General features: G+C 42.3%; 2 protein-coding genes across 4 annotated transcripts in view; both read right to left on the bottom strand.

Annotated features, from left to right (window-relative positions):
- The window catches only part of Slc12a1 (solute carrier family 12 member 1), an 82,782-nt gene extending 82,585 nt beyond the window's left edge, over positions 1 to 197 (bottom strand). Inside the window, exon 1 of the mRNA XM_051144538.1 lies at positions 32 to 197. The gene's annotated coding sequence lies outside the window, so the exon portion shown is untranslated. The remainder of the gene's footprint in view (positions 1 to 31) is intronic.
- Positions 198 to 5,482: 5,285 nt separating this feature from the next.
- Positions 5,483 to 16,014, bottom strand: Ctxn2 (cortexin 2). 3 transcript variants are annotated; one of them, XM_051145048.1, is made up of 2 exons: positions 15,743 to 16,014; positions 5,483 to 5,835 (listed from the first exon to the last, which is right to left on the bottom strand). In XM_051145048.1, exon 2 carries the CDS (start codon positions 5,779 to 5,781, stop codon positions 5,536 to 5,538), a length of 246 nt encoding a protein of 81 aa, XP_051001005.1. In that variant the 5' UTR covers positions 5,782 to 5,835; positions 15,743 to 16,014; the 3' UTR covers positions 5,483 to 5,535. The 3 variants fall into 3 exon arrangements, with proteins under 3 accessions (XP_051001005.1, XP_051001007.1, XP_051001006.1); XM_051145050.1 differs by lacking the exon at positions 15,743 to 16,014 and adding an exon at positions 15,403 to 15,549; XM_051145049.1 differs by lacking the exon at positions 15,743 to 16,014 and adding an exon at positions 15,199 to 15,372.
- Between the last annotated feature and the right edge of the window lie 2,399 nt (positions 16,015 to 18,413).

Raw genomic sequence — 18,413 nt, 5'->3', positions numbered from 1 at the left:
GGTTTTTGCCCAGCCCAGCCCAGACACTTACCTTCCATCCAGCAGCCTTCCTCCGAGGAAGTGTAACCCATGTCAGCATCTCGCAGGCATATATGGAGCCTTAGCTTCCAGGCCACAACCTTAGACTTCTGCTCATTGGTTAAAAACTTTCTTGAAAGAGATGACTTTTCAGTCATTGGCTTGGAATAGAAGGAGAAGCCCTGCCAGTCATTAGCCCTGGGGAACCATAAGTACCACATCAACTAGTAACTCGTAGTAAATCATTAATCCTTTTAGACAGGAAACAAAACAAAGGGTCTTTAATTCACAGGTTGCTCAACAGCAAAGCCTTCAAAAATAATTGCTTCAGTTGTTTGGGAATAGATAAATTTAGTTCCACAGCTTGCCTTTCTCTCTCTGTGTGTGTCTCTATTCTCTCTCTCTCTGTCTCTCTCTCTCTGTCTCTCTCTCTCTCTGTCTCTCTCTCTCTCTCTCTGTCTCTCTGTCTGTCTCTCTCTGTCTGTCTCTCTCTCTCTCTCTCTCTCTCTCTCTCTCTCTCTCTCTCTGTCTCTCTCTCTGTCTCTCTTTGTCTCTCTCCCTGAATACAGATTGAATTGGACCCAGGGCCTTACACATGCTAAGTAAGTACTCTACCAGTGAGTGCCTGTACCCCACTTCTAAACATTTTACTTTGAGACAGGATCTTGCTAATTGTCCAGGCTGGCCCGGAGCTCACTCTGTACTTTAGGCAGCCTTGAAGTCTCCATCCTTCTGGCCTCTGCCTCCCAAGCAGCAGGAAGTATGCCTGTACCACCAGGCCTAGCTCATCATCTTATTTTTGTTGAGACCCGGTGACCTCATATTGCTCGGTACAGGAACCAAAATACCAAGAGATGGTCTCCATATTTTGTAGCTAAGAAATGTCACCTGAAATTACTTTATCTTAATTACCTTGCCTCTTCTCTGCAGAGGAAGTGAGCAGACTGAGGATAGAATCGGTGACATATTGAAAAGATTTCTGCCTGGTGAGAAAACCACTTTAAGCCGCTTTAAGAGTCAAACTGGGTGCACTTCCCAGTGGCACTACTAAATGGCTTTTCTGTCTCCATGTGGAGGGGCAGTTTTATCACATCTAGTTTCTGAGGCTTGCTCAGATGAAGACTCTGCTCCAATCTGCGAGTGGGTGATTAAGACAGCACATACGATTCCTCCACGCAGGTTCTGCCATCGGTTTTCAATCAGGATGATTGAATGAGTCCTCTTTGTGTCTAATAAGAGAGGCCATCGGAGTGATTTCCAGTCGCCCGGGTTGCTCTGCTGTGCTGTGCTATAGTGATTAAGTGTGAGCTGTGACGGACGGACGGACGAGCTCTCGATTTCAGTTCTGCTCCTGCCGTTTCCTGTCTGGGCGAGTTCCCGAGACAAGGCCACTGTGTGCACTTTAATACCCTCATATGCAAACGTGGATGCAGACGATAATGGCATGTAGCTTGCTGAGCTCTTGTGAGGATTAAATGAGCTATTTAGGCCTGCTTCTAAACAGCGCCAGTGTCAACATGGTCCTTGCTTAACCTATGTCAGCAATATTTAATATCCATTTGTAACTTGTTTTTTTGTTTAAACTTACACTCATGATTCCAAGACCAACCATTAAAGATGACAGGGATAGGAATCATATCTATTAAAATAAAAGGAAAGGTAAATTGTTGACCGGACGCAGGATTATACAAAGGCACAGGCAGGTGCCAAAGGAAAACTCCTATGTTCTTAGCTGGGTGAATGCCTTGGCACTTAATCAAGGTAATGTTATAAGGTCCTGTCAGAAGTAGAATTACAAAGAGGCAGCTGTAACTCAATCCTCTCTCTTTTTCTGGCTTTACAATGATTTATTTGCACAGAGAAACCCTGTTTCAAAACACAAACAAACAAACAAACAACTCACCCCAATTATTTATTTGTGTGTATGGTGTCGGGGAGAGGGTGCCTGCCCATGTGAGAGGATATATATGGGGATCAGAGGACAACTTCTGGGGAGTCGGTTCTCTTCTTCCACTGTGTCTATCCCAGGGCTTAGACTAAAGTGTCAGGCTTAGCCGTAAGTACCTTTACCCACCGAGCAATCCCGTCAGCTCTAGTCTTCTCATAAAGACTACTTTAATAGAAGCAGTTTATTTACTCAATGAGGTGTTGCAGCCCTTACTTAAGAGGGCCATTCTGTACCGGAAGTCAAGTGTCAGGTTCAGCTGGGGTACTGGGCTACTTAATAGATGAACAGACTGCTGAGATGGATGATGCTGGGACCCAAATCAAGGTCTGTTGCAGGTACCAGGATGATTGGCACCAGCCAGCCCTCACTTGCCTTCAGGAATAGCTTACTCATTCTTCAGCCTTCCTCCTCCCCTGCAGAGGCTGTGAGTGCCTCTAAGGCCAGTCTCTTTTCCTTGCTGCATGCCTGTCTGACTTCAGTGTGTATGAATTAGGTTCAGTCTCAGTCTTCCGTCAAGGAGACGTTTTCATTTGAAGCTGTTATCTCCAGCGGGGAATGATGGCCTTTGTTCTTTATTAAGGGGATTCCAACCTCCTAGAGTGGCTGGGAGACAGTCAGGGCATCCGGAGAAGATGACAACATCCGTAAAGTCAAGCTTGGATGGTGAGCTTAATTCAAGCCTTTGAGGCAAGTGGGCCAGGAACAGAACAAAGTGTCTGGAGGTCCAGGCACCACCTTTCTTCCTATTCCCCCTAAAGAAGCTCTTGGATGTGGCAATAGGGTTAATCTGCGTATGCTATTGGCCACCTATTCTTAGATACATTAACATTTTGCATCTCAACTATAACCAGCCTTTTATCATTATCATTTCTTGCTCTGAAAATACATAATGACCATTCTTCTACCCCAGCCCCCCCCCCCCGCACATACACAAAAGACCAAGGTGCACAAATAATAAAGATAAATAAATAAATAAATAAAAGCCATGGATCAAGCACTTTCTGTCAGTGTGTGCTCTTCTTAGTGATACTGGGAGTGGGGGTGTGTTGGGAGATGATCTGAAATGGTGCGTTCTTTGTGAACATGTATCATCTTTTTCTCCCTTTCCTCTTTTTCCTTTTTTCTTCCATTCTTTAGATGCTTTTTTTTTTCTTTTTGAAATAAAAATCTAATCTGGTGAAACGGAATGTCTTTGTGATTGTTCCCCCTGGTGCAAACAGAACCTGCTTGAGTTGGTCACGAATCTTAGGGAGCAAGCACGTTGGAAGGCCATGTCACAGAGATGGCATTCTGTGGTCAGGCGCAGATGCCTCCCAGCAAGGCCAGCTGAGCTCAACTTACTGAGTTGTCCTTGGGCCAGATCACTAACTGGGTATGAGGTGTTCCTGTACCACCTGGGGCACCAAGAGCCTCCCGGATGTCAAGGCTTAGAACAGTAGAGCCATAGCTGACACAGGTGTTTTATCAACTCACTAGGAGGAAACAAATAACAAATTCTATCAGGTACCTCGCTGTGCTGGGCTCCGGGTGGTGTGGAGACAGACAGAGAGCACGGTATATTTATGCGTGCTGTGGTTTTTCTTTTTCTTTTTTTATCTTATGCCCATTTTTTAAAATTTTTATTAATTTATTCAGATTACAATTCAATTGCCATCCCATCACTTGTATTCTCCCATTTCTACCCCCCCCACTTTCATCCTATTCCCCTCCCCTAGGTCTATGACCTTGTGGGCCCTCCTCCCCCACTATATGGTCATATGCTATCAAGTCTCATCTTGGCACCCTGCTTATTCTTTCTTTGAGTGCCACCAGGCCTCCCCATCAAGGGGAGGTGGTCAAATATGGGGCACCAGAGTTCATGTCAGAGTCAGTCCCCACTCTCCACACAACTGGGGAGAATGTCCTGTCCATTGGGTAGATCAGAGTAGGGGTTTGATGTTTACTCCTTGTATTGTCCTTGGTTAGTGCAATAGTTTGAGCAGACACCACCCCCCCTCCCCCGTTCTGTGGTTTTTCAAAGTGCCTTTCCACCCCTCACACTTCTGTCCTCTCATCAGCATTCCTGAAAGACACAGCATAGGCGTCTCATCCTTCTTTCACAGATGTGGAAACTGTCTGCTGTGAGATCACTGTCTAAGTTGTGAAGAAGCTGGTTGCTGGGTGAGCCAACATCAGAATCCTGATTACTGACCAGGAAAATGAACCTAATGGCTCCCCTACTCCTCTCCTGAGCCCTCTGGCTTTCCAGGCACACTCGCACTATTTTTAGGCTGTTGGAGTTTAAAGGGGTGTTCAGACCCTAAGGTTATCTCCCGCCCTGAGGCCCTCCGAGATTAGACAACTGGCTCCCAGCAGCACAGCTCCAGGGGTGGCAGGCTGGACACCTTGTCTCAGTACAATCATCCATCCTACTGGGAGATGCTGGAGCTCTCTCTTTAGTGCTAGCCATAAAGGAGGGTGGTCCAGCCAGTGTCCCTATGAGGCAAGACTGGCTGGGACTCTAGACTACAGGAGATCCTTCAAGGCCCAGAATAACACTGGGAATTCTGAGACCCTTCACATCTCTGCAAACTTGGAAGGTTTGGGTATTAGTTTTCTGAATTTGCTCTGCTGTGAACTCTGACCTGTGATGCCTGTTCAAGAAATCATATTCTTTCCTTTTTGGGCGCAGTGGCCTTTGAGCCCAAGTGTTGCTGCGTTTAAGGAATAAACAACTCCTTCAGAGTCTCTGAAACTGACCAGATACCCTAGCTCCTTCCTTCCTTCCCTGGATGTACATATGCAGTAAAGACGCTGAGAGGCGCTCTCCGACAAGCCGAGCTGCCTGGAAGAGGCTCAGACCACTGAACTGCCTCAAAGAGTCACTCTCCAACTTGTGGAAGTGCCTGAAGGCTGTGTCGTGAGCTTCAGGTCCCCAGCTTTTGTGAACAGTCACTCATATTGGGGTGTGTTTTGGTGATACAGCTGTTGTTGAGTGAGTTCTGCTCCTTTAGGTAACTCCTCACCCATATTCCTAGAAGTAACCCTAGCCCATCACTAGTTCTCTATGTGTGGTGAGTAGACGCGATATCATGTCTCCCCAAGTGTAGTGTCATACAACCCAGGACTCAGTAAAGCTATGCTGTGGCTCCGGTCTAGAGCGTGGAGGGGACAGGTAAGTTTGCATTGCAGAAGTCCTCAGCTCGAACGTCAGCATGTCAAAAGGAGCAGAGAGCAGGAGCAGATAATAGAGGAAGGAATATGGTGGCAGAGATCTGGTTTCTGCTCTGTGCCTAGAAAGCTCCACTAAGGAGAGAGAGAGAGAGAGAGAGAGAGAGAGAGAGAGAGAGAGAGAGAGAGAGAGAGAGAGAGAGAGAGAGAGAGAGAGAGAGAGAGAGAGAGAGAGAGAGAGACACCAGGGAGAACACGAGATCCGTACACTGCATGGTGGACAAATCAATCGCGGGTGTTTATTGAATTTTGCAAATGGGATAATCCTCTCTCCCGCGGCACCGGCAAGCTGATTTCGAGTGTGTCTACCGTGTGTCGCAATGGCTGCTGGGAAAAGCATGAAGCTGGAACCACCCCCATCAGGCAAGTGCATACTCAAAGGTCCCTTTATCGAACTCTTCGACTTCATCTTCCCACGTGGAAGAGGGCATGCTGCTATAAGGGTCTAACAGGATCTTGAAGCATCTGATAATGAGAAGTCCCAAGAAAATGCACAAGACTCCCACAAAGGCAAAGCCGGCCTGTTGCTCCAGAGTCAGGGAGTCGGAGACCTCGTTGACGCTCATCTTGGCTGAAGAATTGCTGCAGTGGGCGCTATTCATCATTCACTGGTGCATTGTGGTGGCTCTTCCGGGTTCCTGCAGGAGTCAGTTCTCCGCCTAGGCACAGAAGGAACCCAGTTTAGTTTCATCCTTGTGAGGCATTGGGCTAGAAATGATAAAAATCCGGGATTTTTCAAGCCCTCTTGACTCACTAAAGATGTTTAAAGATATCAGATATAGGTCAGGATGAAGTCAGCCCTGGAGGTGTGTATTCCATGGCAGTAAGGGCAGCACTGTTTATGGACCCAGGAATCCATGCCTGCATGCATAAATAGAAAGCCACGCATGGGAATGAATGTGCCATTAGCACAAAATGCCTTTGATTTGGTGGTAGGCAGTTGCCACCACTTCTTTGATCTGAATTTTCATCTAATTTTCCCTTCATTTTTGTGTGTGGAAATAATAGCACAAACAAAAAGAGTGTAAGGTGTTCCCATTGTATAAAGTCCTACCTTCAAGGTCTTTCTCCAGGGTGGCTATTTTGTTTGAAATAAAATCTGATTCTTTAAAAAGCTGTGATATACACTTTGTTTCAAATCCTATTTTCATGGCTTCATAGTCACAATTTCTTCTCCACTGTGTGTGTGCAGCCTGTGTGTGTGTGTGTGTGTGTGTGTGTGTGTGTGTGTGTGTGTAAGAGAGAAATTCTTGCTCGATAGTCCAGGCTGTCCTGGAACTCATGGCAATCCCTCTGCCTCAGCTTTCCTGAATGCTGGGATTACAAGCAAGAGCCATCACACTTGGTTTAAATGTCAACATCTCAAAGATAAAAGCATGTTTTAAAAAAAAAAACTATATGAATACAGGCAATGGCCAACATCACAGCTGCGGAGAGATAAGCACAGAATCCGTGGACATTAGCCACTTTCCCCACCATCAGCATTCAGGTTCAGAAAAGCCTAATCAGTGGTTCTCAACCTGTGGGTCACGACCCTTCACAGAGGTCCCCTAAGACTGTTGAAAATTTCAAATATTTACACTATGATTCATAACCGTAACAAACTATAGTGATGAAGTAGCAAAAAATAATTTTGTGGTGTGTGTAGGGGAGAGAGGTCACCACAACATGAGGAGCTGTGTTAAAGGGTCGAAGCATCAGGAAAGGTGAGAACCACTGCCCTAAATAAACATACAATCCAAGTTAAAGCTGTGTTCTTTGGAGGTCAGCTAACTTGAAGACAAGTGCCTTAGTCCTCCTTCTAACCAGAGTCTCATTCCCACGCGCCATCTATGGTTGATATTCTAAAAGTACAGCTAAAAGTTTAAGAAAGTTGACTTTAAATAAAATGGAGCTCCTTGTCCATTTTCAGAAAACAACCCAGGGCCGCTGGAGAGCCGGCTCAGTGGTTAAAAGTATTTGTTCTTGTGGAGGATGGGGGTTAAATTCCCAGCACCCACATGGTGGCTCACAAATGTCTATAACCCCAGTTCCAGAGGATCTGACTCCCTCTCTGGCCTTGGAGTGCACCAGGCATGCACGTGGTATATAGACATATAGGTGTACAAACCACTTCTATGCATAAAATGAAATAAACAAACAACCCCTCCCCCAAGCTAGAACAAGATCTGGGTAAGAAGGAGTAGGGAGAGTAGTATGAATGCTTGTAGCTCTCAAACTTATAAAGCATAGTGATAAACACTGTATTTTACCGTTTTAAATTACAAACGAGCTCTATCTTCAAACTACCTGGAGCAGAAATGCTTCCTACTTCTGGCATGTTGGTTGATTTTTTTTTTTTTTTTTTTGTTCAATAAGAGGGAAAACATTTTTAATTCCCTTCGTGGAACATCTTTCCACCAAATTGTTTTAATGCTCTAGCAAAGAAACGTGTGCTTTGCATTTAAATAATTGTTTTTTAAAAGGCTTACTGAAGTAACCCAGAGTGATCTTGCCAAAGGCTGAGTTCTTTTGTTATTTATCCTGTAGGAGGTGTGGGGAACAGAATCAAACAATATTTTCTGCTTCTCTTTCTTTTTGTTTTGTTTTTCTTTTTTTTAATTGTGAAATTAATGGTCCTTGTAAGCTATATTTAACATTTTTGGGAGTGTGTAGGTAATAGGAACCAACAATATTCAGTGGTTAAGAATGGGTGCTTCTCTTGCAGAATATCAAAGTTCAGTTCCCAGCTCCCAGCAACTCATAAACACAGGTGGGGGAGTCAGGGTGGGGTGGGGGGTGGGAAAGGCCAGCTCCAGGGCACCCAGTGCTCTGAAGGAAGCAGCACCCATACACATGCACATGGCTTAAATAATGAAAATAAGCCTCTAAAAACAGTGGGGCAAAAACAATGGTTTACTGGAGGATGCTATGGGGTCCCCATAGTGCAGGACTTGTTGCCTAGTAGTGGGCAGTGTTCCCAGCACTTGTTATCATCTCCTCCTTTGGTGATGAGTTTGCCTCAGAGGCAAAGAACTGCCCCACCATGGCTATGTTTCCTCCTGGGAAGGATGCTCTTCAGGGAGTTAGGGATGCGGCTCTGACCATCTCAACCCGAAAGGGAAAATAAGGAAGTGTCTTGCTCTGGAGGTCCACATGGTGTCAGCTTCTCCAGGTTTGGACTCCAAGGGTATTTCTTCCTCCCCACTCCCAGAGGGTTTCTCTGTGTAGCCTTGGTTGTCCTGGATTCATTTTGTAGACCAGGCTGGCCTCGAACTCCTGAGTCCAAGGGCATTTCTTAATAAATACCCAGGCCACTAAACTCTGCCTCAGAGTCTGGTTACTGCAATAATTAATGTCACAAAAGATAAAACAACTGAACAATTTTCATTCTTTGTTCATCTTGCCATAGAGTTGGCCTAAGCAGACTGGCATTATCAAATCAGTTTAGAACATCTTGGTATTTTAAAAACATCATAGCATAAACATATACTCAGGATTGTAGCTGGTCACAGGAGAAGCCAATCTTGGCTACGGGCTAGTAATTAACCTATAGACTTTGTTATTCTTAGTAAAACCTATCAGGCAACTAAACAAGCAAACCAACAAAATCGGCACTTTCCAGAAGCAGCAACGAAGCATGCAGCTCAGGCATTTCTACTAAACTTAACCAAAGCCCCTCCCTGGCTAGAGATCTGAAGCCTCCTTTTGTAAATAATGCATCTAACATAACCTGCATAGTGCTTTGTTCTTTGATTCTTAGAAAGTAAATGAATTAATGAACTAATGGAGAAATAACCATTTCCAAATTGGCATATCATCTTTATTCAGTAAGCATTTGGCCTGGAATAAATTAAATATTTCAGCCAGGCATGATGGCACAAACCTTTAATCCCAGCACTTGGGAGGCAGAGGCAGGTGGATCACTGTGAGTTCAAGGCTGGCCTATTCTACAAAGCAAGTCCAGGATAGCGAAGGCTACACAGAAAAATCCTGTCTTGAAAAAACTAATAAATAAATACAAATATGTCTATGGATACAATCTTTGAAGAGTAAAATTATTTTTTAAATCTAATTCTTAAATATCTAGAGAACTTGACTTCTCATTTGTTAGTAGTTGACATGCATGATCAAGAGAACTTCCATTTGGTTTCAGAAACTGGCCTTGAAGATAAGCACCAAAGTTCTTTTAGTGTTCTCACTCTCACCCACTAAACTGATTAATGCAGCATTCTAAAAAAGACATGTTTTTCTTGTTCAGAGATGGAGAATGTGGATTTTTCCTAGTAATTGTAAATTTCCCTGTGTTTTCTAAGGAAGCTTTACTATATCATCTTATTTTAACATTAATATGTACCAGAAAGTACAGGTGTCAATTTTATATTTGATCTCTGATTGATTTAATTAATTAATTAATTAATTTATTTATTTATTTATAGTTAGCTTAAAATTTCTGGTTTACCCCAGGCATAGTGGCACACACTGGTAATCCCAGTACTTTGGGAGGCATAGGCAGGTGGATCTCTGTGAGTTCAAGGCCAGTCTGGTCCCCAAAGCAAGTCCAGGACAGAACCCTGTCTTGAAAAACTGGAAGAAAAAAAAAGAGAGAGAGAGAGAGAGAGCGAAACCTCAAAATCTTACAAATTGAGTAAGGATGTGACCAGTGTGTGAATAAAGAATTGCTCAGTAAATGAAAAAGGTTACCATGACAACCTAATTTGTAGTACTCTATCTCTCTATTACTAAAACAAATACAGAACAAATGCTGAAAAGTGATCCAACACTTTGAGAATGTCAGGAAGTCAGGAAGTCTAAAGATTGAATGAGATTAAGGCAACATAGAGTTTTGTATTGTTTGGTTTTGTTTTGCTTTAGAGACAGGGTTTCTCTGTGTAGCCTTGGCTATCCTGGACTCACTTTGTAGATCCACTTGCCTCTGCCTCCTGAGTGCTGGGATTACAGGTGTGTGCCACTGCAACCAGTGACTAGAGTATTTTCTTAACTTATTCATTGATCATAAAAAAAAAAAAAAAAAAAAAAGACACTGAAGTATGTCAGCATTTTTCTTGGCGCTAGGTACTGGTGAACTTGGTAGAAGTGTACCATACTGAGCATTATGCCTTTATGGAAGAGGCAGACATAACTATTTTAAAATCATAAATGACAAAGACATGACTCCTTAACCTACTCTGGTTTTTATAGCTTGGAGAAATGCTTTCAGAAATGACTGACCATGGAAAAGCTACCGGAGTTATGAGTTCAGACAAATGCTTCACTTTTCAAAAGGTGGAAGAGGAAATTATGGAAATTATATGTTGGTAATGTGGGACTAATAGACAATTACTAGGTAATTGCTAGTGCTAGAGAGGCACTGATGAGAACATGGGTGGGAGGTGATGCTTTAGTCCTCTGCCTTTTGTTGTAGGCAAATATCACATCATCAATTTAAAAGAGAAAAAGTTCGTCTTGGCTCTATGCTTTGGCAGGTTCAGCCATGGTCATGTGACCCTGCATTAGGTTCTGGAGTGTGGTCCAGAGGAGCTGTTCACTTGGTGGTTGAAAGGAAGGAAGTATTGTGGTTAATTTATCATCATGGCCTAATAATATTTATTATCAGGCCTATAATTATTACAGCAGTATTTTCTAACCCCACTAACAATCAATAAAGACATAGACACCTGTTTTATTTTAAAATAACTTTAGTTAACCTGGGGCTTAGTTAGCCAAGGCAGATATTAATCTGCTAAACTACTTCCCATAGTGGGGCAGGTATGAGATACTTGCCCCAATCCCATGACATGTGTTTCTTATAGTTTCTGTCAAGCTACCTCCCATCCATAATCCCAACTACTTGCTAATTATCATCATCTGGACTAAATTTCTATCCACATTGGCCACGTGCTTCTTCTCCACCTATAACCCATGGTGCAGCCTTCTTCTTCCTCTCCTCTCCTCTGGTCTCTTCTCCCAAGATTCTCTCTGTCTCCCAAAAGTCCAGGAACCGTAGCCACTCCTATCCCATTTGCCCTGCCCAGGTGTGATGGCCTTTTATTGGTCAAACAGGTTAGGCTCTTAAGCAAGGTACAAGGTGGGGCTCAGAGACAGCAAGCGGTAATTAGCATTAAAATACATGAGCCCAACCTCCAACAAGAAAGTGTCAGGGTCTAACCATCCCTTTTAAGATCATCTCTACAGACTTAACTTCTTTTGACAAGGCATGTCTCTTCCCAAGGTTTCACTCTCTCCCAATAGCAGGTGACTATGATCCAGGCCCTAACAGATGGCTCTTTGAGGAAAACTTCATGTAAATTAGCTCCCCCCCTTTTTTTTTGATAGTTTGCTGCTAACATGAACTGGGGACATGGTACAGCAGGGCTTAGTGACATTAGCAATTCACAGACCTTCTTTTATAATCCCCTTGTGAGGAAGATGTGAGATATGCCTGGCATATAGTGTTTTACATGGATTCACTATCTACAAAACACTGGGCTATCCTAATAAATACTGGGCTCTCTGAACATAAAGAAAGGTCTTCAGTGTAGTATCGCAAAGGTCTAGCCTTACCTACACACTCATACACGGCTTCAGGACAGTGCCTAGACTGAAGACATTGAAGTGACGATTACTCACTCTGACACAAAATTTGGCTGAAAATACATGTAGCTATGAGAGTTGAGATTCAAATCAATTCTAATGACTTAAATCCTGAGATTAGTAAAAACATTTACAGAGGTCCTGTGTTTGAAGATGAAGGACAGAAATGTCTCACTTGAAAATGGGATAGATATTGTTTGATAATTTACATGAAATAAATATTTAAATTGCAATTCATCAAAAATTTATGTAAGTTGAAGATATAAAGTGGTTGCTTGAAAAGCAAAGAAAATCTTATTTTGAATGGGAACAAAGGATCCAGTATGGTAATATCATTATTATACCCCAGTCAAATACAAATGACTTGATAGGTAGTCAGTATATTTGCATTTAAGATATTGATTCCATTATTGTTACATGGTAGTAGATATGACCTCTTCTGTCAAAGATCTTTCAGGTAGCAAGGGAGGGGAGCCATGTTCAAAGAAAAATAAGGCAATTCAGTCTTCTACATGGATATTGAAAAAGAAAGCAAACAACACTCAACATTTACGGCATTTCTCTTATGTAGTAGTGATTTATACGGATTTGATCTCAACAGCCATATTGATTAATTTTATTATCTTCTACATATTTAGAAGAGATAGAAAACAATGTTTCAGATGAGAAGCAATAAGGGCTGTATGAGTGAGTATGTGGAAGAGGGTGTGGCTTTGAAAGTTATTTATGAAGTTGGGATTTGGCATCTGATGAAATGCAGTGAGCCAGGCAAAGAGACCCATCAGTGATAGCCCCACTCTACTAAGCTTGAACAAATGTAAAAACAGTATTTTCACTAAGCAGAATGAAGAGAATAGGAAGCATTACAGATTTACAAAGTAAATGTTAATTTGGGCATTGCCCACTTGTGGTTCTTTTGTAGAGAGTCAACCCAGGTAATCTTGTGAAACATGAAATTCCTAGTGGGGATAATGCTTTAAGTGTGATCATTGAGTGAGACTGACATAGATGAATAAATGAAGGACAGCGCATAGAAGTATTTGCAACCTTCAACTTGAGAGAGGGAAATAGTATTGAAAGGGAACACTAAAGAAGACAGTTGATTCATCAGACATCTGAAGCGTTTTCAAGGATAAAGGTCTTCTACGTGGAAGCCAAGACAATGTTGTTGCAAGTCCAGCAAGATGCTGTTTGCTATTGCCAGGTGACATTAAATGCAGGGGAGAAAAAACTATCAATAAACCATAGAACATGTCTCTCTTGCAGAGGGAAAATAAAATCTCCCAGTGGACTCATAAGTGCTTAGGATCACGAATAAATCCACAGTAGGGATTCATACAAAGCTATGGAAGCTATGTTTTCTATGTGAAGCATTAAAAACCTTTGTACTTCTCAGAGAAAACTAAGCACTGACAAACAAGGCCTGATAACAGAATTATTTCATCATTACAGAAATTTCTAGAAGTTAATGAATTGAAGGAAATGTGATATAATGGTTAAAGAGAAAATGGAATTGGATGGTAATAAAATTTGACAAAACAGGTTTTATTTGCATAGAAGGTAAAGGCACCTAAGGATAATGCGTTCAAATTTGAATCATTTCCAATAAGAAGGACTTAACCAGATATTTGATTTTTCAAAGGAAAGCTAAGTCAATTCATTTAATGTTTAAATAACTATTGTAGTTTCCATTTTCAAACAAAAATTGAGTTGAGAAAGGACAGTTTTGTTAATATCTTAAAAGGAAAAAGGATACTTTAATGCTCTTCTTTAAACAAAGAGTTGATCTGGAAAAATGGTTAAAAAAGAGATACACAAAGGTTCAAAAGAAGGGTGCCCACTGAGGCCAGCTCTGTCTAACTAGGTAGATAAAAGCAGAAATGGAAGCTGACTAGCCTTCATATTCAAGGCACGCACTGAGCACTTGAAACGCTGGCATTTGAGGCCTAGATATTTTTTCAGTAATTTCCCAAACTTTTACGTGTCATTTGAGATATAAAATGAATACCTCATTTCAATACCAACCAGATCTGAAACTTCCGAGAATATAGCACTATTTCCTGTGCCTTTCCATTGCTATGGAGCATATTATATAAAAGATTGCCAGCAACAATATCATAAACAAACAGAAGTCTTCAGCTACAACCCTGACTTCTTCCTGATGAATAAGGTCTCAAAAACACTTTCCCCTAGGGATTAAAACCCATTTTTCATTTTCTATAACTGGAAGACACAGGAAAGTAAAGACTCATTAGGTCCTATAGAACAGTTCTTGTAAAGCTTATGTCAAGAGGGAAATGTATTTTAATACCATGTTCACTGAGAAATATAAAAGGAATGAAATATGAGAGATAGATTACAAAGGAACAAAACTGTGAACTGAATTTTTAAAAGCCTATATAAAAAAATAGTTGTGAAAAGAATAAGTGAATTTTTTAGAAAGAGACTTGAATGTAAAGCTGAATCCAGGTAAAATTCATGTTAAATGTGATGCACCATAAAATGCACAGCATCATCAACACAGCTCGGATGAAGCACTAGACTCTCTCTCTATAATGACTGAAATACTCAGGTGTATTTTTGTATGACTTCTGCTACTGATAAAACACTGCTTGCAGCTCCATTAATGATTAGATACTTTGGTAGTAAGCACCTGGATTCAGTGGGTTGCTTTTCGCTCGTGGCAAACGTCAGATACAGGGCTCTATGAGTCCTGATGAGTCACAGCATTGGGCCATGGCAGTACTTGTAGCTATCAAAAGGCCCAGTGTCATGGAGTTGCTTTGTAGTTAGCAACAAATAACTGATATCGACAACAAAGTCCTCTGTGCTCAGTTATTTAAATCGTATCATTGCCAGTGACACCAAGGTATATTTTCATACCTGTATGTAGCCTTTCATGTTCATGAGTAAATGTAGTAGGGAATGTTTTTTCCTCTGTGAATTATTTACTGACTAGGAACTATCAAATCCTCTTTTCAAAAACAGCTATTTAATTGGTACACAATAACATGTAATTGCAGAAACCAATGGTAAAATATAGGCACCTCCAAAAAATGCACAAGAACCTCCTATGCCTTTATTTTAATCAACAGGTTCCCCCCTCTTGTTTATTTATCTCACAATAACATCACAAACATGACAAATTTGAAACAGTTACAATTGAAGTACAAAATGATATTCTAAATAAAATGCATTTTAGCACTAGTCACTAGACAAAAGTCTCTAATGAGAGAATGCTTGTAATTTTATGAAATGAGACATGCAAAGTCAAGCTTAAAAAAATAATGAGCCCTTCTGTACACAGACAACAGACTCTTCTTCAAACACAGACGTTAAATCCTATTTAAATAAGGAACAGCAGAAAGCATTATTGAGGCCACATCTGCACAGAGCTGTCGTTTAGGAACGGATGCGTTGGAATGAAAGGAAAACCGTAAATTACAAACCCAGATGTCTTCACCATGCATTTTGGTTTCCTAGAGTTCCAAAACCTCGGGATCTTCAAGAATCTGTCCCCAAACCCCGGAGACGTCAACCTTGAGAGGTTTTCCTTAAGAGGATATCTGGGTGGCTCCTCAGACCCCATTCCTTTCAAAGCACTGGTAAGCTTGATCTGAAAATTCTCACCTAGACCATCGTTAATATTCTACCTTGTGTTGTCTCCAACATATTAAGCTGCAGGAAGCGTGGAAACTTCCTACAAGACATTATGGGAGAGACATCAGCAGTCTGTATACAAACAACATATTTTCTTTCTTTTTTCTTTTTTGACAGCACCAGCAACTGCAGAGGCATCCTTTCCTTTTCAGAATTTGAGCTCACCAAACCTACAGACTCTCCCTGCCCCCCACTCGGCTGGCTCTCTTGCTTCTGAAATTCAAGAAAATAAGGACACCTTCTCCTAGGGAGCTGGCGCCTGGACCCCTGTTGGTGAATGCCAAGGAAAGGGGAGAAAGTTACTTAGCAGGCAGCAGGGATGGATGGCCTCACCTTCCATGTTTGTTGCCATGGAGATGAATTCCAGCCAGTAGACTTGTTGGTAGGTTTGTCTGTGGTCGCTGATCGTTGCAGTGTAAACGGAGTATTCTGAGGACCCGCGTGGAGTCACAGGACCGTGGGTAGCGCTTTCCTGGCCTACGTGTATAAATGTCTGTGTTTGGGTGAGAGACAGGACACGGGCAGCCGCGGAAGGACGTGCGCGCGAGTGTTTGCAGGAAAACGTGTGTGCGTGTGTGCATTTCTCCGGTCTGGCAATGTGTAAATATTTGTGAACATGTCTCTGTGCGAGCAAAGGAGGTGGGACGTGAGATGGGCAAGGGACTCTTCAGAGCAGCAACAGGGTCTGCTCTTCAGGTCGTTAGAAAGAGCAGAGACAAGGGCTCATTTTCACTGACATCGCACCCCGGAGCTTAACAATCAGGGTTCATCACTATTTTTGCTTCCCAGGATATTTAGGATTTAATTAATTCATTGCGAAAATTCTTGCCTCGGCTGTGTCGCCAGCTGCGCCGAAGGCGTTTCGCTGTGAAGAGAAAACAGCAGTCTGGGGTTGTTAGAAGGGCGCTACATTGTTATGTTTGATCAGACAAAGGAAAAACGGAGTGAAAGGTGTACTGGTTTAACTGAGGACTGATGCGTCACTTAGTCATTTGGTGTTCCTTTCCACCACCCACGCCCCTTTCTACATAAACCCCACCCCACCCCTTCCCGCTGACGCCTTGGAGCTGTCCGCAGTGCTGAAACGCTGAGGCTGACCCGGTTCCTGCCAGAAGACTCCTAACAACCAGTGACAAACCCATTAGAGAGACGCGATGCAGGTTTTCTAAAACGTGTTGAATATACACGTTGTAAACAGACCCCGCTAGAAGCAAAGCAGAGCACATCTGAGCAACAGACACTGCTCTTCCCACCCATCCTCGAGAGGGTTTTCCACACTCAGTTTTAATATTTCTTAACTGTGATGATGTTTTGACACTATTCCCAGAAGCTATCCTTGGCAAGCACCTGTAGATTCCCTCCAAACTTAATTGCTAATATGATGAGCTATTGAATTGCTAACATTTGAGGAGCATGTGGATAAAGAACTTGGACATTATTATTGCTGTTTAGCCGAGAACGCATAGTACGAGCACGGCTAGATTTAATAAGGAAGACAAATTTTATGGTTACCTCAAGTATTATTACTTAGGCAATTCAGTGGCCTTGCAAAAACAGTTGCACGGAGAATGTCAGGAGAGTGCTCACTGCCTTCAAATCTCAGAGACCACTGAGCAAAAGCAGGAGGAAAGATGGTAAGAACTAGAAGGCAGACCCCAGTGAAACGGTGTTTTCTGGACAAGTCTGCTTCACTCATAAACTCACTGTACAGGCAACAAGACCTGCGCAAGATCAAGCCAGTCAGCATACTAACACGGAGGGGGAGGGGATCATGAGCACCCGCACTTAACTGAGGGGTTATTAACATTTGATAGCTGGGGCGGGGTGGGGGGAGGAGGAATAGACATTTTTAAACGTGTGTCCTCTGGTGGGATGATACATTTTCTGTGGATACTAAGGGAAGAAGTATATGATCATATGAGCACTACACATTGAATTCTGTGGATTATTAAAAAAGGGAGGCATGTAGTTGAGAGGAAGTGTGGATGTTATGGGTGGTGGACTTGGGAGGAGCTGGGGAGGGAGATGAATATGATCACATATTATATAAAATTCTCAAATACATAATAAAAGCATTATATATTTTCAAGTTGCACAAAATAGAGACAACCTTTTAAAAAAGTTGTTCCCCTTTTAAATGTAAAACTATTTAAAACTATTAAAGCATCTTAAGGAGTAGCTGACCTAATTGACTGCTGTGAAAGAATGGAGGATGTATCTTCTTCCAGTGGCATGCTCATAACTTTACTGACTTTTCAAATGTGTTAAGGGCTGTATCCTTTCTTAGTACAATGGACTAAAACAGTTGCTTGAGTTATAATGTAGTTGTGAAATTCACATTTGGGAGAATCCGAAGATGCTAATTCACTAGGTGTGAGGACACATCTCAGATTACTCATTTCTAACATCTGAACTGATGGTAGAGGCTGCTAGCCTTGTGACCACACTTCAACTATAGAAGCATTGTGTGCTAGCAATTCAGTTCCTTACCGAGTCCAAGAAATGATGTGATTTTCTTCCATCTATAATCTAGGATTGTTGCACTGGCTGGAGAGAAGGCTCAGTGGTTAAGAGCACTTGCTGTCTGTGGTGGTTTAAGTGAGAATGTTTCCCACAGGCTCATATATTTGAAAACATGGTCCCCAGTTGCTTTCTGGGGTTTGGGAAGGACTATTAGGTGTGTCACTTCTTGGAGGAGGTGTGTCACTGGGGCTCATTTTGAGATTTCAAAGGATTCTTTCTATTAGCAGTGTCTCTCTGGCCCATACTTGTGGATCAAGATGTGAGCTCTCAGCTACTGCTTTAGCGTCAATGCCTGCCAGCCTGTTGCCATGCTTCTTCCTGTGATGGTCTTGGATTCTAACACTCTGAAACTGTAAGCACCGAATTACGTACTCTCTGTTATGAGTTGCCTTGGTCATAGTGTTGCCTAAGATCACATATGGCTCTTATCACAGCAGTAGAAAAAACTAAGACACTGCTCTGTCAGACTCTGTCAGAAGGC

Source organism: Acomys russatus, chromosome 4 (assembly GCF_903995435.1).
Source record: "Acomys russatus chromosome 4, mAcoRus1.1, whole genome shotgun sequence".
NCBI classification, from domain to species: domain Eukaryota; kingdom Metazoa; phylum Chordata; class Mammalia; order Rodentia; family Muridae; genus Acomys; species Acomys russatus.
This window is presented reverse-complemented; position numbering and strand designations above follow the sequence as displayed.

Bases quoted from the DNA above. Each gene is read 5' to 3' on its own strand.
- Ctxn2 (XM_051145048.1), bottom strand. From the start codon at position 5,781: ATGATGAATAGCGCCCACTGCAGCAATTCTTCAGCCAAGATGAGCGTC.